We start from the raw sequence: 21,712 nt of genomic DNA on the forward strand, positions 1-21,712 counted from the left end.
TGCTGGGAAACTTTTTTTTTTTTTTTTTTTTGCTTTTGGGAGCTCAGACATCTTAATTAAAAGGAGTAGGAGTTGTTGTGAATCTTCAGCACAGATGTCCTTTGTTCAAGACATGAAAAATAGTCATCCTTTTTGAAAGCGTAACTAAAATTACTTAGGCCTGGGCTACACTGTGGGGTTTCAAACTAAGATATGCAACTTCAGCTACGCTATTCATGGCAGTGAGTCAACCATGGCGGCTCCCCCGTCGACTCTGCTTACTCCTCCTGCCGAGGTGGAGTACAAGCATTGATTCGGGGATCAATTTATTGTGTCTAGACAAGACACGATAAATATATCCCCGATAGATCGATCACTACCTGCTAGTGAAGACATAGCCTTAGAGAGACAAGGTGGATGAAGCAATATCTTTTATTGCAGCAGTTCTCAACCGGGTCTGTGGCCCCGTGGGGCTCTGCAAGCCCTTTCAAGGGGTCAGTGGGGCCCCACAGCTGAAGCCCCGATCCCCAGTGGGATCTGAAGCCCTGAACCCTTGGGCAGAGTTGGGGACATGGAAGGCATTGCCCCCCCTCCCCTGCCGAACTGTAGTGCAAGAGCACAGCAGTCCTGGAGGCAGCTCCACACCTCCCCCCACCCCGCAACTTCTCTTCCCGCCAACTGGCCAGGTTGGAGGTGGGAAGCTGGAGCCAGGCAGTGCAGGGCAGCTGCTGCTCTGGCTGGTCCTATAGAGCAGGCAGTGTCAGCATTCCCTCCTCTCTTGCTGGTGCCCCAGGTTGAAGCTGCTCCTCAGCTGCCAGCCCCCTTTGCTCCCATGGAGGCAGCTGGTAAGAGCCCCCCAGGTGGGGAGACCTGGCCCTGTAGCTGGCAGACCCCTCTGGGGACAGGGACGGTAGGAGAGTCCTGCCAGAACACATCCCTTAATACCCCTCTCCCTACACCCTGAGCTACCCCGGACTGCACACAGCTCCTAGTCCCGTGTCCGCTACCCCTCTCCTTGCATCCTAAGCTGTTTTTCAAACTTTTTGAGCTAAGCCCCTCACGTTTGAGTTATAATTTTTGGTCGCATGCCCCCCACCACCACCCACACCCAACCCAGACGGGCTGGGTGGCCTGCTGAGATGAGTCGGGGGGTGGAGGTGGCACTCCTTCCTTGGACTCTGCCATGTGGAGGTGACTCAAGCCCTGCTGGCCCCTGCCCCCCTCCCTCAAAATAGAAGTCAAACTCCGCCTATGTCCAAGACTCCTGTCTTGAGGCTCTCCCGCTGGGTCCTAGAGTTTTTATAGAATGTTAAGGGGGGGCCTCAGAGAGAAAAAGGTTGAGAACCCCTGTTTTATTGGACCACCTTCTGTTGGTGAGAGAGATAAGCTTTCGAGTGTCTCCCCCATCTTGTGTCTCTAATGTCTTGGAACCACATGGCTACAGCAACATTGCATTTCCTCTCTGTCTACCTTTCAGTCTCTTGTGATGTCATTTTATGAGTTCTGTGTTCACTGTTTAGAAATTCAGGTCTTGTCCACTCTGAAAGACTATTGTAAAACAAAACCAAATCAAAAGCCTCCCCAACATTTTTTTTTTTTTTTTTTTGGGAAGTCTGAATATCTTTTCTGACAGTAACACTCAATTTTTATTATAGCAGTTTAAACCTGCCTTCTGTGTGAGGCTATTCTAGCCAGTGGTGTGTTACTTGATTCCCTCTTCTCTTGGGCACCCGTGGGACAAAGGTGATGTGCTACTTAGCTGTTTTTAAAAAAAAGCTTCTACTGAATGCAGCAGACAGTGAAATTTAAAGGGAGTCAATTTAAATCAGTTATCTGAAACACTTAAGTACTTTAAGAGTAAACTGCGGCAATACTTGTAACTGAAAGATTAAACATAAACTTAAAGAATCTTTTTACTTTGTTTATATGACAGAAGATTGTATGATTTTTTTTTTTTTCTATGGTCATTCCCCTGAAGCAGAATTGGAATATTGTTTACGTACTAGCATCTACCGGACAAAACTGTCTTCATTACTATTTCAGAAAGCATGACTGGTTGTGTCTACCCTAAGAAAATGGGAAGATCCATAATTCTTCACCAGTGCAGTTCCATTTGCGGTCGTAACAGTAAGGTCATACCGTAGATGGGAGCTGGATATCTTTATCCCCATTTTGTCTGCTCAGATGTGTTTAGGCAGCATAGTGGCAAAAACTAGTTCCGTCTAGGCTACCACCTCCCTTGGTGGAGACTTTAGATGTGAATAGTTATTAAAAGAAACCTCATCAGCAATTCAGTCTCTTAATTTGGACAGGTCTAGTTTGTTAGAGCCAGTACAGTGGGGCAGGGAAATTCCCCGAATTCTGCAGTTGCAAAATGGAAAGGCGAGTGTGTGTGGGAAAGAGCCACTGGACCAATTATTTCTCTAAGGCTGCTCCAGGTAAGAAGCTGGCTTGGGCTTCTTTGGGGGCAGGGAAGTGGCTTCTGAGCATGTTTGAGGTAAGGGTCCTGGGCTAGCCTGTCTTGTCACTATTTCCTCCAAGGGTCAAGGGAAACTGGCAGTTAATTCTCTCCCCTTCCTCCAGAAAGGTGAGTGCTCTCAAGCGTCTTACGAGTGAAAGATTTTTAAATGTGAAATTGAAAACTTATGTTAAAGCCTAAACTTATGAGACTTGTAATTTACATTAAATACAAAAAAATAATAATTAAGCAGTGTATATTTGCTGCAGCATTTTAAGGAAAGTGAAACCAATGACCTGATGTAAGTCATGGGCTGAACTTCTGGAACCAGGTTTAGTGAAAGTGCTAAACAAACTTTTGACAGTAGTAGCCTCTTCGGTAGGTGCAGAAAATATTTTCTTCATTTCATTTTAATCGACTAGTCCAGTTTAATGGCTAGTTAGTTCAAAGTTAAGCAACTACCATGCATACTCGATCATAAGCCGGTTCGTTTATAAGCTGACACCCCACCCCCCCACAATGGATAAGTAAAAATGGCAAATTTTTATGACCCATTCATAAGCCGACCCTATAATTCAGGCGTTGGCAAACTTTGGCTCCTGGGCTGTCAGGATAAGCCGTTGGTGGGCTGAGACGGTTTGTTTACCTCGAATGTCCGCAGGCAGGGAGGTAAACCTAAGTAAACAAAGTGTCCCAGCCTGCCAGTGGCTTACCCTGAAGGGCTGGGTATAGCAACTGGTGGAGAAATTTTTTGGTGGGAGGAGGGAGAAGCTGGGGGTCAGGGGAGTAACCCTGTGACCACCCCCCACATGACCCCACCTCTATCCCGGGACCACCACACTCTACCCATCCCATCCCTTCCCACCTTAGCTGGGGCAGGCCAGGGGAGGATGTCTTCGGCCTGGCTGCAGCCCGCTCTAGCGGGCTGAGCCAGGCAGCACGACTGCAGCTGCTTCGGAGGCTGCGGGGAGCGCAGCCAGAAGAGGAGAGACTCTGGCCCCTCCTCTTCCCTTCTGGCTCTGCTGGCTGTGCTGCCTCTTCTTGCCCCCTCTGTTGTGGGGGGAGGGGGCTATGTCCCACCTCTCCCCCTCTCTATACCTGTTCATAAGCCAACCCCCTTCTCTGATGCTTCCTTTTTTTAATAAAAAAATTCTGCTCATGAGCGAGTGTATATATGGTAATTGGGAGTTTGAAAAAGCAGAAAACCTTGGAAGAGGAAAACAATCTGAATAAAACTAGGTGAGAAGTTGAGAACTACTAGTTGTTTCTAGTCATCATGTCCTTCCAGATTTTACAGTCAGCTCAGTTTACTAACTAAAGAAAGTACTTCATTTCTTTACACCAGTGTTATATGCAAAACATGTTTTGATAATCTTATCAACCTTTTTTCTTGCGTATCAGTATGTTGAAGATAGTTTTTAGCTAGTAAAAAAACCCTAAAATGCTGTGTTTGTGCATTTTTAATTGAATTTGAATTTCCATCCACATAGAGCTCATCACAAATTACAAATAGAAAATCATTCACCATTTTCTAACATAATAAAAATATAAAAATTAAGAATACGAATAAACTTAAATTAAGCTATGTAATTGATGAAAAGGATATTCTCCTGGTTAGCTCAAAAGACCATATTTAGTATAAAAGCTGTATTTTAGTTGCAAATCAACATATTTTAATGGCTACTAAGACAGCTTTTTATTTATTTTGTTTTTAATGTGTCGGATGTTTCTAGACCTTTGTCTCACCAACTTCTCTGGTTTGTTTCAGCTATGCAAAAAAAGAATCTGATCATAACGCAGCCCAAGTCAAGCTTCGGGAGTTTGAAGCAGCCCTAAATTCCAAAGAAGCTGCCCTGGCTACAGCACTTGGTGATAAGAAAAGCCTGGAAGGGGAACTTGAGGATTTGAGAGATCAGATTGCCCAGGTGAGATGAAGTGGTTCACAATCCAGTCTGCTGAACAGATTGGCTCTTTAGCCAACAAACCACTCCTTGTAAAAGAGCTAAGCCGACCGTGTTCTCCACAGTCTTTCCCTCCATGAGGGGACAGTAGATTCTGGTCTGAGAGAGGTTTTTTTTTGTAAAGGGTCATTTTCCTTGAAGGAAATGAGTTTCCTGTTTTTACCCCATAGGTTGGGGGGGGGGGGAGGAGGGAATGATTGATTGAGTTTGACACCCTGTTGTGTCCCCCCCCCCGTGGCCATCAATTGATTGCTCCACCTGGTCCCAACATCCCTAACATCTCCTGGCTCAATCCTCCTCTCTTCTATATGTTGGACTGCTAATGAAATTCTACACTTCGGAATTAAGTTCAGCATTTGAGAGGGATTTCTTCAGAATCAGAGGTGTCATATGTACCCTTCCTTCTGTCGTCCTCTCCTGACACCTCAGCACCACCAAATCATCTGTTCAAGTTTTGGATGATTGTGACGGTCTAATCCTTTTAGTAAACTATGCCAGTATTTATTCATACACTTTCACTTACTGCTGGTAATTTTTCCACAAATGCATGTAATAGTGCTTGTCTTTTCTGACGTCACTGCAAAGCAATCATTGGTATAGCATGAAGTTCTAATAACAATAGTACATCTGACTTTTTTCTTGTCCTCCCTTTACATGTATTGATGCTCTTGTCCAGTTAAATCACATCTTATCTACTTCCTTCTCCCTGCCTCCTTCAAAAGAACCCCAAACAAACAAAAACAAGACTTCACAGGGTTGGAATCTAGAGAACGAGCAGTAGTGCCAAACTTTTTTCCAGGTGCACCTGAGCTGCATCTGCGTTCCTTTAGGATTGTTCTAAAGAGGTGTGTAGTAAGATGAGGCCCTGAAACATAAACCCTTGTATCAGAGGCCCAGTAAGAGGCCTAAGGCCTGAGCTAAAGTAATGGTCAAGACTTTGCTAACATAAAGCAAAGTTAAGCTGTGAGCCAGAGGCAGGCCCTGCTCACAGAAGCTGGCAAGGAAAGGGCTGATGCTGCAAAAAGATACATACCTAAAAGGTACTGGACACTAGATATCAGAACACTCTGATACTTGCACATTCCACACACATAACAAGGAACAGGCTGACAATGTTGTCAGATGCCACCACCGGTGTGGTACTCTGCTCTGGTCAATGTTGATAACAGTCGGCTGCGTGTGTGTGTTCCCTCTGTGCTGTCCCGGCTCTGCAGATCGCTGGCACAGCAGACGCCGAGAAAACCCCCAATGACCATAGACTCTGATAAGGTACGAAGGCACCCGGCCAGGTTTATTGTCAAACGAAACACAGTCTCTCGCTCCCCAGATCAGATGTCTACAGTTCTGCTAGTACATATGTGCTCCCGGACAATGGACCGGCTCAGTCAGTGGCAGGATTTGCCACTGCCCCCTAGGCCAGACAAAGACACCACCCCAGGGATGCATTCTTATGCACAGGTACGAACAAGTTACACATCACTCCTGACATATTGAGGTGCAACCCCTCTACGTAGCAAGGTGCCGCCTCTCACCTTGTACAAGTTGGTTCGAACAAGTCAACTCTATCCATCATATTGCCCTTTTGCCCCTGTCTTTAGGATGGGTCAGTCTGTCTTTAGGATGGGTCAGCACATATGTGCTCCCTGACAATGGACCAGCTCAGTCAGTGGCGGGATTTGCCACTGCCCCCTACGCCAGACAAAGACAGCGGGGATGCATGTTCCTTGTTATGCGTGTGGAATGTGCAAGTATTGGAGTGTTCTGATATCTAGTGTCCAGTACCTTTTAGCTATGTATCTTTTTGCAGCATCAGCCCTTTCCTTGCCAGCTTCTGTGAGCAGGGCCTGCCTCTGGCTCACAGCTTAAGTTTGCTTTATGTTAGCAAAGTCTTGACCATTACTTTAGCTCAGGCCTTAGGCCGCATACTGGGCCTCTGATACAAAGGTTTGTTTCAGGGCCTCATCTTATTACAAGGTGTAAATCAAGACTCCCTACACAATATGTGTATGCAAAGTTCTCTACAAATATTTAAGAACCACAGTCAGTCTGTTCACTTGCATCTTTTTTTTTCTTTTCCCACTCTCCCGTTTACCACAAATTATTCTTATTCTCAGGCCCCAAATCTACTTTCTTATGCTTTACCGTGATAAATATTGATTGACAAAATTCTGTAGGTGAGTAGAATCTTGCAAGTTTACTTTAGAACACAGTAAGTTAGACCACAAACAGTTTTACTGGGTTGACATCAAATGGCTCAAGATCTTAAACTCTTCATTGACCTACCTTAGTTGTTTGCCCACTATCTAACAAAGAGGGAAGAAAAGCTGTGCACTAGTTTTGTAGACCTTACGTATTAACTATAGGCTCTGCAACAACAGTTAATAGATGTTTTCCTAGAGCTGTAGTGATACTGGTTGCTGAAGCTACCCAAGCTACCCAATTAGTCTTTGCCAAATAGAAAATCTTGACACCAGTGTCTCAACTAATTTCTGAGGGGATTAAAGGAAATTTAATGACTACCTTTGAAAATGATTGTCCTTATTAAGGTGAAGTACCCTGACTGTATCTGTAATGAACTACAAGAGTTGTACAAGGTGAGGGTAAAACAGACTTTCTTGATGTAAGTGGTAAATTTAATAACTTTTTATTTCAATGGATAGTTCATTCTCAACTGCTGCTTAAAGATGTCAGTAAGTGGTGTGTGAGAGATCTACTTAAGCCTAACTGTACTAATATTTTTTAGTTGGAAGCCTCCTTAGCTGCTGCCAAGAAACAGCTGGTAGATGAAACTTTAATGAAGGTGGATCTCGAAAATCGTTGTCAGAGTCTGACTGAAGACTTGGAGTTCCGTAAAAATATGTATGAAGAGGTAATTCTCTTTTAATACTAAGTTTTAGTTCTAGAGGAAGCAAATTTTAAACATTTTGGATCATTTCAGCTTGCTTATTGGGAATCCTGGTATGTTTTTTTTTTTTTTATTTGTATATTATGGAAGCATAAGAACTTAATCTAGAATGTGACATGACTGAAATAGCTTAATATTTTTTTGCACTATACCCCTTTAAATAGTATTTGTTTAAGTGTTCTCTTTAAGGTAAGGACTTTCCACTTTCCTGTTATGTATGAGTGTTGAGGAGGAGCATGAGAGCAACAAAAAACATGTTTTAACACAGTATCCCTTACTCTGTGTCGGCATCTTTTTTCTTTCCAGTTTCATTTTCAATTTTGCTGCTATTACTGGTAAACACCCTTTTGCAGAACCTAGGGAAGAGTGTGCAAGTGTACTGCCTCTCCTCCCCAAGCAGTGATTAGTGAAAATTTCTCAAGTGATGTCAGATGCACAGAATAAATGGCGAGACACATACGTTTTTCCCCTCCAAAGTTTTAAATCCTAAAGTTTACTTGTAGCAAAAGTATACAGTCCTCAGAAATGTGATATTTCAAGTTGAAGGTGCTCCTCTAACACTCTTGTGATTATTCTCATGGGATGTAAAATTCAGTTTATGGTGTCAGATATGGAATCTGCTTTGTGAAATTTTTAGGTGTTCACCAGAGTATAATTTATAAAGATATAAAGGTGGACATAAGGTGGATATGCTACTGGAAATATTCTTGTGAAATACTCCAACATTTATTCAGAACACTAGTTGAAAACGACATTATTTCACATTCTAATTATAGCAGCTTAAAATTGGACTCGCTCTTGGCTGTTGGTCTAAAGCTCATCTTGGCTGAAATCACCAGAATATTGTTAGTGAAATTTTCAGTAAAACATAGGAATAACATTATTTCTGTTTTTCTTAGGAAATCAACGAGACAAGAAGGAAACATGAAACTCGCCTGGTTGAGGTGGATTCTGGGCGCCAAATTGAGTATGAACACAAACTGGCTCAAGCACTTCATGAAATGAGAGAGCAGCATGATGCACAAGTGAAACTGTATAAAGAAGAGCTGGAACAGACTTATCATGCCAAAGTGAGAGCATCTCTCTTTATACTGCTGCTTGACAGATTTTCTCTTGGGGGATTATAGTAACTCCAAATAACTATAAAACTATTTAAACTTCAAGGTGTTATCAAGAACCTTGGGCTGGATTTAAAGTTTCATGTTTCTCGGTGTGAATTTAAATTTCTAGACACGTGTAAAATCTGATTTCCACTGGAAATTATTGTCCGGAAGTACCAGAATGTAGTGTCTTGGACTGCACTTGCAATGTGTAAAAAAATGGGGAATATGACTAGTACTGTGGATTCCAGAAAATGTTTTACATGTGGATTTATATTAATATTGGTGGTGGGCAGGGTTTCCCATATTTTTTATAAAACTAACTCTAATAGGTGTTGCTGAAAAGGGTAACATCCTTTGTGACAACACATAAAACATGGTTAAGCAGCAACTCTACCACACCTACCCTTTCCTCTACAGGAGGAGCAGAGTGGAACTTACTTGTACAGAAATAGATTACTTTATATAGTTCTTCTTTGAGTGCTTATTCATGTTGATTCCATTGTAGGTATGTGCGCACCTACATGCACAGTCGTCGGAGATTTTTGCCTTAGCGGTATCTGTAGGTCAGCTGTGGTGCTCCCTTGAGTTCCATGCTCATGCTCTGGTATATTAGGTGCCGCTGACCCTATGCCCTCTCAGTTCCTTCATGACAGTTGGTCAGAGTGTCTCGTCTTGCATTGCAAGAGCGTTAGCGGTTCTTTACAAGTTCTATCTTCTTTTTATATACTTTGTAGGTACTTTGTTAGCCATTAAGTTAAATGTTACGTTAGTTTAGTAGTTAGTCCTAGCTGGGACTTCATCCTGGAGTGGAGTATGTCCTGTTCCCCCGGCTTCAAACCATGCTAGTCATGCAATAGACTGATGCCTATTAGTGACCCCCATGACAGTTGTTTGAAGTGCTTGGGAGAGTCTCATAGAAAGGATAAGTGCAGGATCTGTAAGAACTTTTGCCTTAGAACCCAAAAGGAGAGGGATATCTGCCTGAGGGCCCTCCTCATGGAGGCTGCGCTTCATCCTGCATCTGAGCCCTCCTGCTCAGATCCCACACTGAGCACCTCAGCATGGGTGTGGAGCGCACTGCTGGCACCGGGCTCTGCCCGGCACCATTCCCCCTTGGCGGTGGCTAAGAAGCAACAAAAGAAGAGCACCCCACCACTAGAGGGGAAAGGGGCATTGGGCAAAAGACCTGTGTCAGGCCAAGTGCCTGCCCGGGACTTCATGGGGATACCACTGAACTCTGACACGCCCAGCCAGGAGTCCGACTTCCAGGAGCGGCAGGGGACCCCAGGTTCTCCTAGGGCCTTCGTTGCCGAAGCAAACCCGGCAGCTAAAGAACAAGCAAGACGGCCAGCACCACAGATGCTGCCCCAGGTGCCAGACTCAGCTAAGTCGCTGACACCTAAGGGCATGCCAGTAATGGGACCCGTCCCATAGGGCAGTGGAGCACCCTTGATCCCTGGACCACAGGCATAGATCCCCATCTTGGTGGCCTAGGACCCCAGCACTAGATGGGGTCTCCGGTTAGAAGGCCCAGGTCCCTGATGACCCAGGTCTCCCTCTACGAGGCATGGGATACTGGAGTCGAGGCACCAGTCCCCATACACCTGGTACCGGCAAGCTTCCCGCCAAAGATTGCCATGGCGCAGGTCACCTTTACCAAGACAGTCTCCCAGATGTCAGTCCCCACTGGGGCGGGATCAGTCCCTATCATGGCACCGGTCTCCACGTCCCTGATACTGCTTGTCGGGCAGGCACCGATCCTTGCCCTCACCTCACCAGTTGCTGACTAGAGTCAGTCGGCAGACTCAGGCCTCAGAGGCTGCATCCTGGTCTCCGGAAGGGCAATGGTCGGAGTCGGACTGGGAGTTCAGCCCCTCGCCAAGGAGGGATGATTTGCTGCCAACCAATGAGATTGGTACCGCAGCAGCGGCATGGCAGCAGGGGCAGTGGCCTGCTCAATGGCCACACTGTATCCCATGGGGCAAACCCATAATGCTGGTCCCATATTCCCACCAGTCCTCCCTGTCTATCTTGGACAAACCGCCTCCGGCACCGGAGTTGGAACACAGTACTGAATCAGATGGAGGGGCAATGCATCGGGCTCCAACATCTAAGGAGCTGTCCCGGAGCGGGAAGGGGATCCCACCCCTACCCCAGCGGTGCAGTCGTTGTTCTTGTCTACAGACAAACTGGTGGCAGGTCCCTCCCAAATGGGCAGTACCCCCGACAACTTCAAGGCGCACCAGGCCCCCCTTAAAAGGGTGGCTACCAATTTGAACTTAAAAATTGAGTCTGCAGAGGAGTCAGACGACCTCTTTAACGTTATATCCTCCTTCAACCAGGTCCGGTTTGTGCTGCCTGTCCACCCAGAGGTCCTTAGGATTGCCAAATCGCTGTGGCAGACCCCCTCTTATATTTCCCCTACTTCTAAGAAGGCGGAAAAGAAGTACTACATCCCTACAAAAGGGTTCGAATATTAGTACACACACCCTCCAGCGGGGTCACTGGTCATGTCTGCTGTTAATGAAAGGGACAGGCAGGGACAAATCAGTGGCACGCTGAAAAACAAAGACACCAAGAGACTGGATTTGTTTGTCAGAAAAGTTTATTCGATGGCCAGCCTGCAATTTTGGGTGTCTAACCACCAGACCCTGTTAGGCAGGTACAATTTTAACCTGTGGGACTTCCTTAGCAAATTCAAGGAGGCCGTCCCACAGGACTGAGCCCAGGAGTTCCACCGCTGTGCTTTCTTCCACTAAAGGGGCGGCGACGGGCCCTCCAGATGGTCTGGGATGCTACGGATTCGATAGCCAGGGTGGTTGCCTCTGCGGTGGTCATGAGGCGCAGCTCCTGGTTGCAGTCCTCTGGGTTATCCCTGGAGATGCAGGCCACCATTCAGGACCTCCTGTTCGAGGGGGCAGGGCTCTTCTCCAGCCTCTCTCTCACAAAGCTCTATAGCCTTAAAGACTCCCATGCCACCCTCTGCTCCTTGGGCCTTAATACTCCTCAGCAGGCCAGGCAGCTGTTCCATCTTCTGCCTCCTCCGCCTCCCTAGTCTAGGTCTTGTGGGACTCCCCGGCTGAGTACCTACAGTAGAAACGATAGAGACCAACGGCCTGAGCGGTGACACCTGTCTTCCTGTTCGTCGGCTCAGCCTGGCCCTTCCAGGAACCAAGGAGGCCAGGAAAAAGGCATTTTGAGGATGTGCTCGAGGATGGTGCCCCAGTCACTTCCCAAGATCCACCGTCCCGCTCTTTCCTCAACTGTCTGTGCCCCTTCTGGTCGGCTTGGTCATGGCTGACCTCAGACCATTGGGTGCTCGATACAATATCTTCAGGTTACACCCTGCAGTTCGTAGCTGATCCTCCCTTCGACCTCCTTCAGGGACCCATCTCACAAGCAACTTCTCTCCCAAGAGGTCGAGAACCTCCTGCATCTGGGGGCAGTGGAGGGGGTCCCTTGGGACATGGAAGGAAAAGGGGGGTTCTCCCACTACTTTCTAATCCCAAAAGCAGACATGGGCCTCAGACTCATTTTGGACCTGTGTTGTCTTAACAAGTCCTCTCAAGAAGTTGAAGTTCCGCGTGGTCTCTCATGGTCTCAGTGATCCCCTCCCTGGATCAGGGAGACTGGTACGCTGCCCTCGACTTGAAGGACACGTATTTCCATTTTCCCAGGGCACAGGTGCTTCCTCCATTTTGTGCTGGGCCAGCACCATTTCCAATTCACGGCTCTGCCCTTTGGTCTCTTGTCAGCCCTAAGAGTATTCACAAAGTGTGTAGCGCTAGTGGTCGCTTACCTGAGGTGCCGGGGCCTTGATGACTGGCTAATAAAGGACCAGTCCCAGGATCAGGTGCAGCAGCATCTCAATCTGGTTTACTCCACCTGTTGTGACCTGAGGCTGTTAATAAATGAGGAAAAGTCTATCTTAATTCCAGTGCAACACATACAGTTCATTGGAGTGGTCCTCGACTCCAGCCAGAGCCTTCCTTCCCTGAGGCTCGGTTCCAAGCCAGGGTGGACCTCATCTCGTGCATGCAAGCCCACCCTCTCACCACCGCTCACCTGTGTCTGCAGTTGTTGGGCCAGATGGCGCCCTGCACTTATGTGGTTCGGCACATGTGGCTCCACCTCAGGCCCCTGCCGGCATGGCTGGCGTCTGTCTACGTACCCAACAGACACAGCGTGGACTGTGTGATCAGGGTCCTGGACCACGTACTGTTGTCACTCACCGGGTGGCAGAATCCTGCATAGTTGTTGGAGGGAGTTCCCTTTGCGTTTCCTTCCCCATCGGTGACCCTAATCTCCAATACCTCGGACCGGGGTGGGGAGTCCACCTGGGCAATCTCAGCACAAGGTCGTTGGTCAAGTCACGATTGCTCCCTACACATCAACGTCAGGGAGCCAGAGCGGTTCACTTGTCCTGCCAACCCTTCCTACCTAACATAAGAAGCAAGGTGGTCCAGGTCCTGACAGATAATGCAGCAGCTATGTTCTATATCAGCAAGCAAGGCGGAGCCAGATTATCTGCCCTTTGCCAAGAAGCCCTCAGGCTCTGGGACTTGTGTACAACGCGACATCCATCTCGTTGTGGCACACCTCCCTGGGGCCAGGAACGCTTTGGCAGATTGCCTCAGTAGGATCTTCTGGTCTCGCCACGAGTGGTCTCTTCCACTGGAAGTGGTCAGCATCATCTTCCAGAGGTGGGGGACTCCCCAGATAGACCTGTTCATATCTAGGCAGAACAGGAAATTACACGTTTCCTGCTCCATTCGGGGGATCGATAGAGGCTCCCTTTTGGACCTTTTCTGCCCCCGCAGATGGCGGCTTTGTTGTACGGCTTCCCACCCAATGCTGTTAATTCACAGGGTCTTCATGAAGATCAAACAGGACAGGGCGAAGGTGATCCTCATAGTGCTGCTTGGCTGCGCCAGCACTGGTTCAGCACCCCGCTTCTGGTCCTCTCAGTGGCTGCTCCATTACAGCTACTGCTCAGGCCGGACCTGCTGTCCCAAAATCATGGCAGTCTTCTGCATCTAAACCTGGTGGCGCTGCACCTGATGTCTTGGCTGCCACATGGTTAAATGCGGAGGAGCAGGAGTGGTCGGCTGGTGTCCAGGAAGTCCTATTGAGCAGCAGAAAGCTCTCCACCGGAGCAACCTGCCTGGCCAAATGGAAGCAATTCGCTTGTTGGACCTCGGATAAAGGCATTCGACCCCAAGCGGGCCTTGCGGCAGTTAATCCTGGACTACCTTCTGCATCTCAAGCTCCAAGGCATGTCCATTTCATCTATCAAGGTCCACTTGGCTGCTTTCTCAGCCTTTCATCCACCACTCAAGGGTAGGTCGGTTTTTGCCCAGGACATGACTGGTAGGTTCCTGAAGGGCCTTGAATGTCTCTACTCACATGTCAGGGATCCCGTTCCTCTGTGGGACCTGAATCTTGTGCTGTCACGGCTCACGGGACCCCATTTTGAGCCTCTGGCTTTCTGCTCTCTCCTCATTTCCTGAAAGGTCATGGTTCTTGGTTGCAATAACATCTGTCCGCCGGGTCATTGAGATTAGGGCGCTTCCTTAGAACCGCCCTATATGGTCTTTTACAAAGTCCAGTTGCGACCACACCCTGCTTTCCTGCCCAAGGCTGGGTCTCAGTTTCATACGGGCCAGGACATTTACTTACCTGTCTATTTTCCAAAGCTGCATAGGTCGGAGGAGGAGCATAGGTTGCATTCCCTAGATGTCGAGAGTGCTAGTCCTCTACATTGAGAGGACCAAGCGATTCCACAAGTCGATGCAATTGTTTGTCGCGTTGGCCTACAGGATGAAAGGTTGTACAGTGTCAGCTCAAAGAATTTCCTCTTGGAGCACTGCCTGCATTCGCTGCTGCTACGATCAGGCAAAGGTGCCCCCTCTGGCGATTTTAACCGCCCACTCAACCGGGGCGCAAGCTTCTTCGGCAGCTTTCCTAGCCCAAATGCCTATCCAGGACATCTGTAGGGTGGCCATCTGGTCGTCTGTCCAGATGTTCAAGTCCCATTATGCACTTACCCAGCTGGCCCAGGACAATGCTGGTTTTGGTAGAGCAGTTGCAAGCCGTTAGACTATGAACTCCAGGCAAGCACTCAAAGAATAAAAAACGGTTACCTAAGTTTTTATAACTGTTCGAGATGTGTTGCTCATGTCCATTCCATTACCTGCTCTCCTATTCCTCTGTTGGAGTTGCCAGCAAGAAGGAACGGAGAGGGCATAGGGTCTGCGGTGTCTGATATACCAGTGCATGAGCGTGGCACTCAAGGGGGCGCCACAGCCAACCCTACAGATACCACTAAGGCAAAAATCTCTGACTGTGCACGTGGGCACGCACACACCTAGAATGGAATGGACATGAGCAACGCATTTCGAACAACAGTTACGGAAAGGTAGATAAGTTTTTGTTTGTTCCTTCCTGTGCCTGGATGGTTCAGCATTTCTGTAAACAGACTCCTGTCAATTTAAACTCCCTTCAGCTTGCTTTTTCATGTTCATGGATTTCATGGTAGGTAAAACTCATGTGCACTGATAAAAGAATAAATTGCATAGTGTAGTTAGAGTAAATTGCTACTGATAGTTATGGTCAGATTAATCTTCCCTGAAAAACTTGAATTGAATTTTGGAATGGTATCCTCCTTTAAAGTCTAGCCCAAAATTTAGGGACTACATCTATTTTTACTAGCCTAAAACCGCTTAATGAACTTTAGGTTTTTTCCTCAAACTTCTGTGTGTGCTGTTCTATTTTAGTCAGTACTTTTGACCATATTTGAGATGGTTTTTTTGGGTTTTTTTTTTTTAAGTTGAATTTATAGTGCTGCCTAAGCTATCTGTGGCACTGTGTTCACTTCTTTTGAAAAAATTAATTTCCACGGTTGCTAATATATTTTTTTAAATAGCAAATTACTTAAGGAAGGTGGTGGTGGTTGTAAAGAGAAGGAATGTGATTGCTCAAGGGACTGGTAGTGTGGTATAAAGTCTTTTGATTTGGGACATCCCAATATACTGATTGAAAAAGTAACACTAGTAACTTTTGTTGGTGATCTTGGTCAAGTGCCTGCACCACAATAGGAGCCTTTGTTTGGCAGTCTTAGGGCCAAAGAATGAAAGGCTTGAAATCTGAATTTGCCTCTGGATGAAGACGTTTGCAGTTCTAATTTGGGACATGTTGACGGGGTGAGTGGGGGAAGCTTGTTCCTAGCATTCAACCAGATTTTGACTCCCAGGAAAGTGAATCCAGCACTGTAATTGAGCACTACACTTGCTCAATTACGATTACAAAAAAGGCAGCATGATGCTTCCTGTATTGCAGACAGGAACTTTGTGGTTTATTGGTAATACGACACACAATTTCTTTAGGTGACCAATGCTTGCTTGCTTGCTTATTTAGTAGCAAGTCTTTTGAGACTGATGTGCAATTTGCTTTGTTATAGCTTGAGAACGCCAGACTCTCCTCTGAGATGAGTAGTTCCGCAGCCAATACAGTAAGAGAAGAACTGACAGAAAGTCGCATGCGGATTGAAAGCCTCTCCTCCCAGCTTTCAAGCCTACAAAAAGAGGTAATAAATCACTTGGGATTTAGACCTAGTCCCTGTAATAGAATTGGATTTAAAACCGTGAGTGCGTTTAATGACTTGTGAAGTAGTTTCTGTTTTGCTCAGTCTGCAGTTTTGATCATTACAAGCAAAAAAAAAAAACAGGTTTTAACTAATGCAGGTTCTGTGGTATTTGACTTAGAAATGGCCAGGGCCCTGGTATAGTGTTTTCTTGAGAGATGTTGTTCCGCTTCAAGAATGACAAGGTTTTATTTTCATCTCATGTCTCTACCCCATTGTACTGTTTGTCCTCTGTGCTATATGGGTTCTTCTGCACTCATCACCATAATATCTGAGCAGGTGGGCATTAAGCAATGTGGTATTTGTCACATATGTTCTCTCATCCTCTTCCAAGCGTATGTAGAGTATGTTCTATGAACTTTATTTTATATTCACACACATTGCTGTCTGTATGCTTTAAAAAAAAAAGGTCAAATAAATGCATCTTGCACTTGGAGTAGAAGTGGTGAGGGTTGTGGTGATCCTTGGTTCCTGTCTGAATGCATTTCACCGTCTTCGGCTGGCCCCTGAGAAAGTTCAGTCTCCTGATAGATGAGCTTTACCTTTATTGTATGCATTTCTGTTGTGCCAGAGGAGCAAAGTTGTTTGATCCAGGTTTTCATTCCAGAGCTTTAACGGATCTTTTAGATACTGTGGGCCCAGGCCTTTAAATCTTTTGAAGATAAGGACTGAGACGTCAAACTCGATTTCAGTAGTCAGTTGGGAGAGGTGCATGTATTATGGTATGTTACTATAAGAAACTACAAAATAACATTTGAAGTGAGGTTCTTAAGAAAGCGACAGTGAAACCAAAAAAGCTCTTATTTGTATTACTGTAGAGCCTAGGAGCCCTAGTCATGAACCAGGACCCCACTGTACTAGGCACTCTACAAACACAGAAGAAAAACATTTATTAAGTTTCTGTTTTCAAGGTAGGTGAAACAATATTAAGCAAATAGTTATTCTATATAGACAGGATTTGAGGCCTTAAACAATTGAGACCTACTCTTGCTTGGTAACTCTGTACTATTTACACTACATAAATATTATGTTTTCAACTAAAGAGAATTTTGTCAACTCCCTAGGAAAGAAACTCACCTTGCTCTCCTACCAGCACATACTTTGAAGCACCATTTAAGGCAAAAGGTTGAGTATCTAACAGGCCTTGCACTATAACCTTCAAATCGTCAACTTCTCTTGAACCAGCAGGGAAAGAGTTCATGATTTGAGTTCCCTCCATCAAGAACATCCTCTGCACATGTAGAATTCTAGAAGCTGTTGATCATCTTGTTTGTTGGGATGAAATGTGAGAATATAAGCAGACCCTAAAATAACTAGAGTTCATGAGCTTTATGGCACAGAATCTTGAATTAAACATACTGGAAATCAGAATAGCCTATTGAGCAGAGGGGTTGTATATGCAGAGGAGTTGTATGTGACTCACATGACTGAGTAAACCACGCATTATAGACTCATAGACTTTAAGGTCAGAAGGGACCATTATGATCATCTAGTCTGACCTCCTGCACAACGGAGGCCACAGAATCTCACCCACCCGCTCCTGTGATAAACCTCTAACCTGTGACTGAGCTACTGAAGTCCTCAAATGCTCAACCGCCCATGGACAGGATTTTGCTGGTATTCCACACCTAGTTCAGAGTGTGTTAAAAACAGCTTGTGTTGGGAGGGGCTGTATCTCACGCACCCCTTGACCAAATGACTCCAGATTTGTACCCCTGACCCTACCCTGTGCCCTCGGCGGGTGTAACAGGTTTCTAACCACTCAGGCTGTGAATGTGAATTTAAAGAAAAAGGGATAACTTGATTTGGGAAAGAAATGCTGCTGCAACACCATGGTGCAGCGAGGTGCTAGCCCATAGTACTGCAGTTGATGATATGAGCTGGCTACCTTAGTGCAAATTTCTCTCTGTTCCCTGGCAGCTGAAGGTTGCTAACAAATTTCTTTCGGAAGGAGGATAGTGTTGCCGGGGAAAGCATCACTTGATGCTTTCATTTTATTTACTCATTCCTCAAGCTTTGCCTTTAGAGCTTTCGCTTAGTTACCCTGCTGCTTTTCTTCAAGCCCCCTCAAGGCTTTTGCTCGTGGGTCTGTCTAGCCTTTCAGGGCAGAGCCATACAGATCTATTACCCTTGTGACAAAGTCCTAGACCAGATGATAGAAATAAACTTTATTCTGTGAATTTACTCATCTGAATCTACAGCATCCAAATAACTAAACAGAGCAAAATAGGAGCATTGAGCTGGGGAGTTGGGAGGGAGGGGGAAATACCACTATGGTTTTCATATCCATAAGTAAAGAGCAGAGGACTTTGATGGATGACCCGAAGTGAGTCAGAATTTACTGAACTCCCCAGATAGCGATATGTCAGCGGGACAGCTTCTCACATTGACATAGCCACCGCCTCTCGCAGAAGTGGATTAACTACACTGATGGGAGAAGCTGTCCCGTTGGCGTAGCAGCGTCTTCACTTAAGTGCTACAGGGCGCAGCTGCCCTGCTGCATCTGTGCCACTGCTGCATTGTAAGTGTAGACCTGCCCTAAGGCAGGCAGGCTCTGCTGTGACCCTGGGAGTGGCTCCGGGTTGGCCAGTTCTGGTGTGTCTGGAGGATCACAAAGTTAGAGAGACAAGCAATTTGTCGAGAAACTCCATTCATCAGCATAATGCTGAGCAAGCCAGTCTTGTTCTCACTCACCATTTTATTGTGAGTCTTGCAGCACTCGGTGTTTTTCTTTACGTCTCAGCTGCTGGAGGGAATAGATTGCAAGGAAAGCTCAAGTTAAATTACGGATAAGTTTCTGGCCTTCACATTTGCATAAAAGAGCTTGAAAACGGGAAGCCAAGTACATACAGAAACCAGAAAAAATAGCTTAATATTAAAAAAGATTTTTTAAATCAATCTCCTGATTTTAGGGGCCTGACACACCGTTTTTGAATGCTTGGGGCTGGCAAGTCTGTGATTAGAATGGCAAAGTGTGACAGCTATAATTTATATATTTCCCATCTCTTTGCTCTACATTAGATATCTCATATTGAGTGATTCCTCTGTCGCAGGTCTTAATAGTATTCATTCCAGGGATCACAACTGAATAGATTCAGATATTCTACACGCCAGCTCCCAAATAAGGGGATGATCTTCCTAGTGAAAAAGGATGTGAAAGTAAAGATCGGCTCTCTGCCAGAGGATGTAATGTCATAAAATGTAACGTTCTCCCCTTCGTAATCCAGATTAAACCCCAATGTTACTGGGGCTATGAGGTAGGGCCGGAGCAGTCTTAGGGGAAGTGAGGGCAGGGTACTCATTCCCCGTACTCTGCAAAGCCCAGATCCCCTCCTCAAGTGTACGGCTTATCACTCCCTTTTGTATCACACACTCTTTGGCAATGCCCCAAACCCAAAAAGGTTTGTTCCCCACCTCCGCTTCCCAGTAACTTCTCTCTGAGGTGAAGCCCTTATAGCCCAGCACACAGGCAGCAGGGTGAAACCTGTGCTCCGAAAATTGCATTTATTTGTTGATCACACTCTCTTCTCTGGACAGGAGGGAACAGGGAATTCCCAGGTCTGGATCCAGTGGCCTTCACCTCTTTCTCTGCCTTCTGCATTAGCTGAAGGTTGGTCTTCCCAGGAGAGCCTAATCTACTCAGTTACATAATCCAGACTGAAACTAGCAGGGGCATTGTTAACAAGCAAAGCTTTTACTTCTGAAAGGAAAGTTTAACTTTGCCAAAGATGGAAGAAAGCATATGTGGCTATTCATAAACTTTAAGGCCAGAAGGGATCATCGTGATCATCTAGTCTGACCTCTTGTACTTTGCAGGCTACAGAACCTACAATTTTTATCCCAGTTACCATTTACCCCTGTTTCCGGAACTGCTTTCTCTTTCAAAATTTGTTCCAAGACCTTGCATACAATTGAGGTCAAACTAACAGGCCTGTAGTTTCCCGGATCACCCTTTTTCCTGCCTTAAAAATAGGAACCATATTAGCAATTCTACCATCATGGGGTATGACCCCTGAGTTTACAGGTTCATTAAAAATCCTTATTATTGGGCTTGCAATTTAATGTGCCAGTTTCTTTAATATTCTTGGATGGAGATGATCCAGGTTCCCTGTTTTAGCCCCATGAAGCTGTTTAAGTTTCACTTCTACCTCCGTTGTGGTGATTTCTCCTGCCATATCCTTGTTCCCGTTAGTCACTTTGCTTTATTAAAAACAGGAGGCAAAGTATTTGTGTGTTTAGGTGTTGATCCATGACTAGATTATCTTTAATCTCCACCCCATCATCAGTGCTTAGTGGTCGCACTTCTTCTGTCCTTGTTTTCTTATTTATATGGCTATAGAACCTTTTACTATTGATTTTAATGCCCTTTGCAAGGTCCAACTCTGCTTGGCTTTTGGCAGTTCTCACTTTATCTCTAGACTTTCTGACCTCCAAAAGTTAGCTTTCCTTGCTTATCCATCCCGTGTTCTATTCCTTGTAGGCATTCTGCTTTCCCTTATTCACCTGTTTGAGATGTTTGCTCATCCAGCTTGATCTGCAACTCTTCCCTACGAATTTTTTCCCCTTGCTTGGGATTCAGGTTTAAGAATTTCTGCAACTTTAATTGAGAATTACTTTGATGCCTCCACATTCAGTTTCTTGAGTTCTTCAGTTCAGTCCACTTCCTTAATTAATTCCCTAATTTTTTAAAGTTATCCCTTTTGAAATCAAGGACCCTTGTTGCAGATCTATTTTTGTTTGTTCTTCCATTTAGTTTAAACTGAATTAGCTCATGATCACTTAAAGCAAGGGTGTCTCCTGCAACCAGTTCTATGAGGTCCTGACTACTTACCAATACCAAATCTAAAATAGCATCATCTCTTCTTGATTCAGTGACTATTTGGTGAAGAAATATCACCTATCATATCCAGGAAAATCTGGGCCCTACTATTATTAGTAGCTCTTGTCCTCTAATCTGTATCTAGAGAGTTAATCTTCCATAATATCTCAATTCCCAGTAGTATTTATTTCATTAAAGAGGTCTCTATCCATATCCAATGATCACTATTGTTGACTTAATACAGAAGCAATCGAGAATCTGCCATGACCTCCAAATTGTGTGTCTTGTTAAAGTGTAGGCAGTAGGCAATGTCCATGTCCTCTGTCCCCTATCTTATCAGTGCCTTTTATTTGGAAGAATTGTACGGCATTTCACAAACATCACATGGATTCTTACTATAATTGCTTGTGTAGTCTATGCTCCATTCCATGTGCAAAACTCCTGTAGACTTAAGCTGGAATTGGTGACAAGGTTTGAGTATAGAACACACGAGTTCCTTGTTACCCAGATGTATCACACTATGGGATAGGACAAGAAGTTAAATACTTTCCCTAATAAACAATGGAAGTGGAGGGGAATGGGAATTTGCAACCAATAAACTGAATTTCTCCAAATTAGAATTTAGCCATAAAGCTGATGATCATGCTTACTGTTGTATTAAAAATTTCATGGTACTCTTCATATATAAAAGTGGTCAGTATTTGTCCTCTGGAAGGTAGCACCTGGCAGCATGCTTCTTATCGTACCAGACTACTAACAGTGGTTCTAGCTACACTACTCAATGGAAACCCTGCTTCATTTTAAAGTTTTCTATGGCTGTTGCTGACAAAATCCCTTCAAAGGTT

At 45.4% G+C, this 21,712-nt stretch overlaps 1 protein-coding gene across 1 annotated transcript in view; it reads left to right on the plus strand.

Annotated features, from left to right (window-relative positions):
- Positions 1 to 21,712, plus strand: part of LMNB1 (lamin B1) — a 42,472-nt gene that overhangs the window by 11,808 nt on the left and 8,952 nt on the right. The window contains exons 2-5 of the mRNA XM_074953046.1: positions 4,206 to 4,362; positions 7,142 to 7,267; positions 8,203 to 8,373; positions 15,866 to 15,991. Coding sequence (XP_074809147.1) covers positions 4,206 to 4,362; positions 7,142 to 7,267; positions 8,203 to 8,373; positions 15,866 to 15,991 — 580 coding nt within the window. The remainder of the gene's footprint in view (positions 1 to 4,205; positions 4,363 to 7,141; positions 7,268 to 8,202; positions 8,374 to 15,865; positions 15,992 to 21,712) is intronic.

This window comes from Natator depressus, chromosome 5 (assembly GCF_965152275.1).
Source record: "Natator depressus isolate rNatDep1 chromosome 5, rNatDep2.hap1, whole genome shotgun sequence".
NCBI lineage: Eukaryota > Metazoa > Chordata > Testudines > Cheloniidae > Natator > Natator depressus.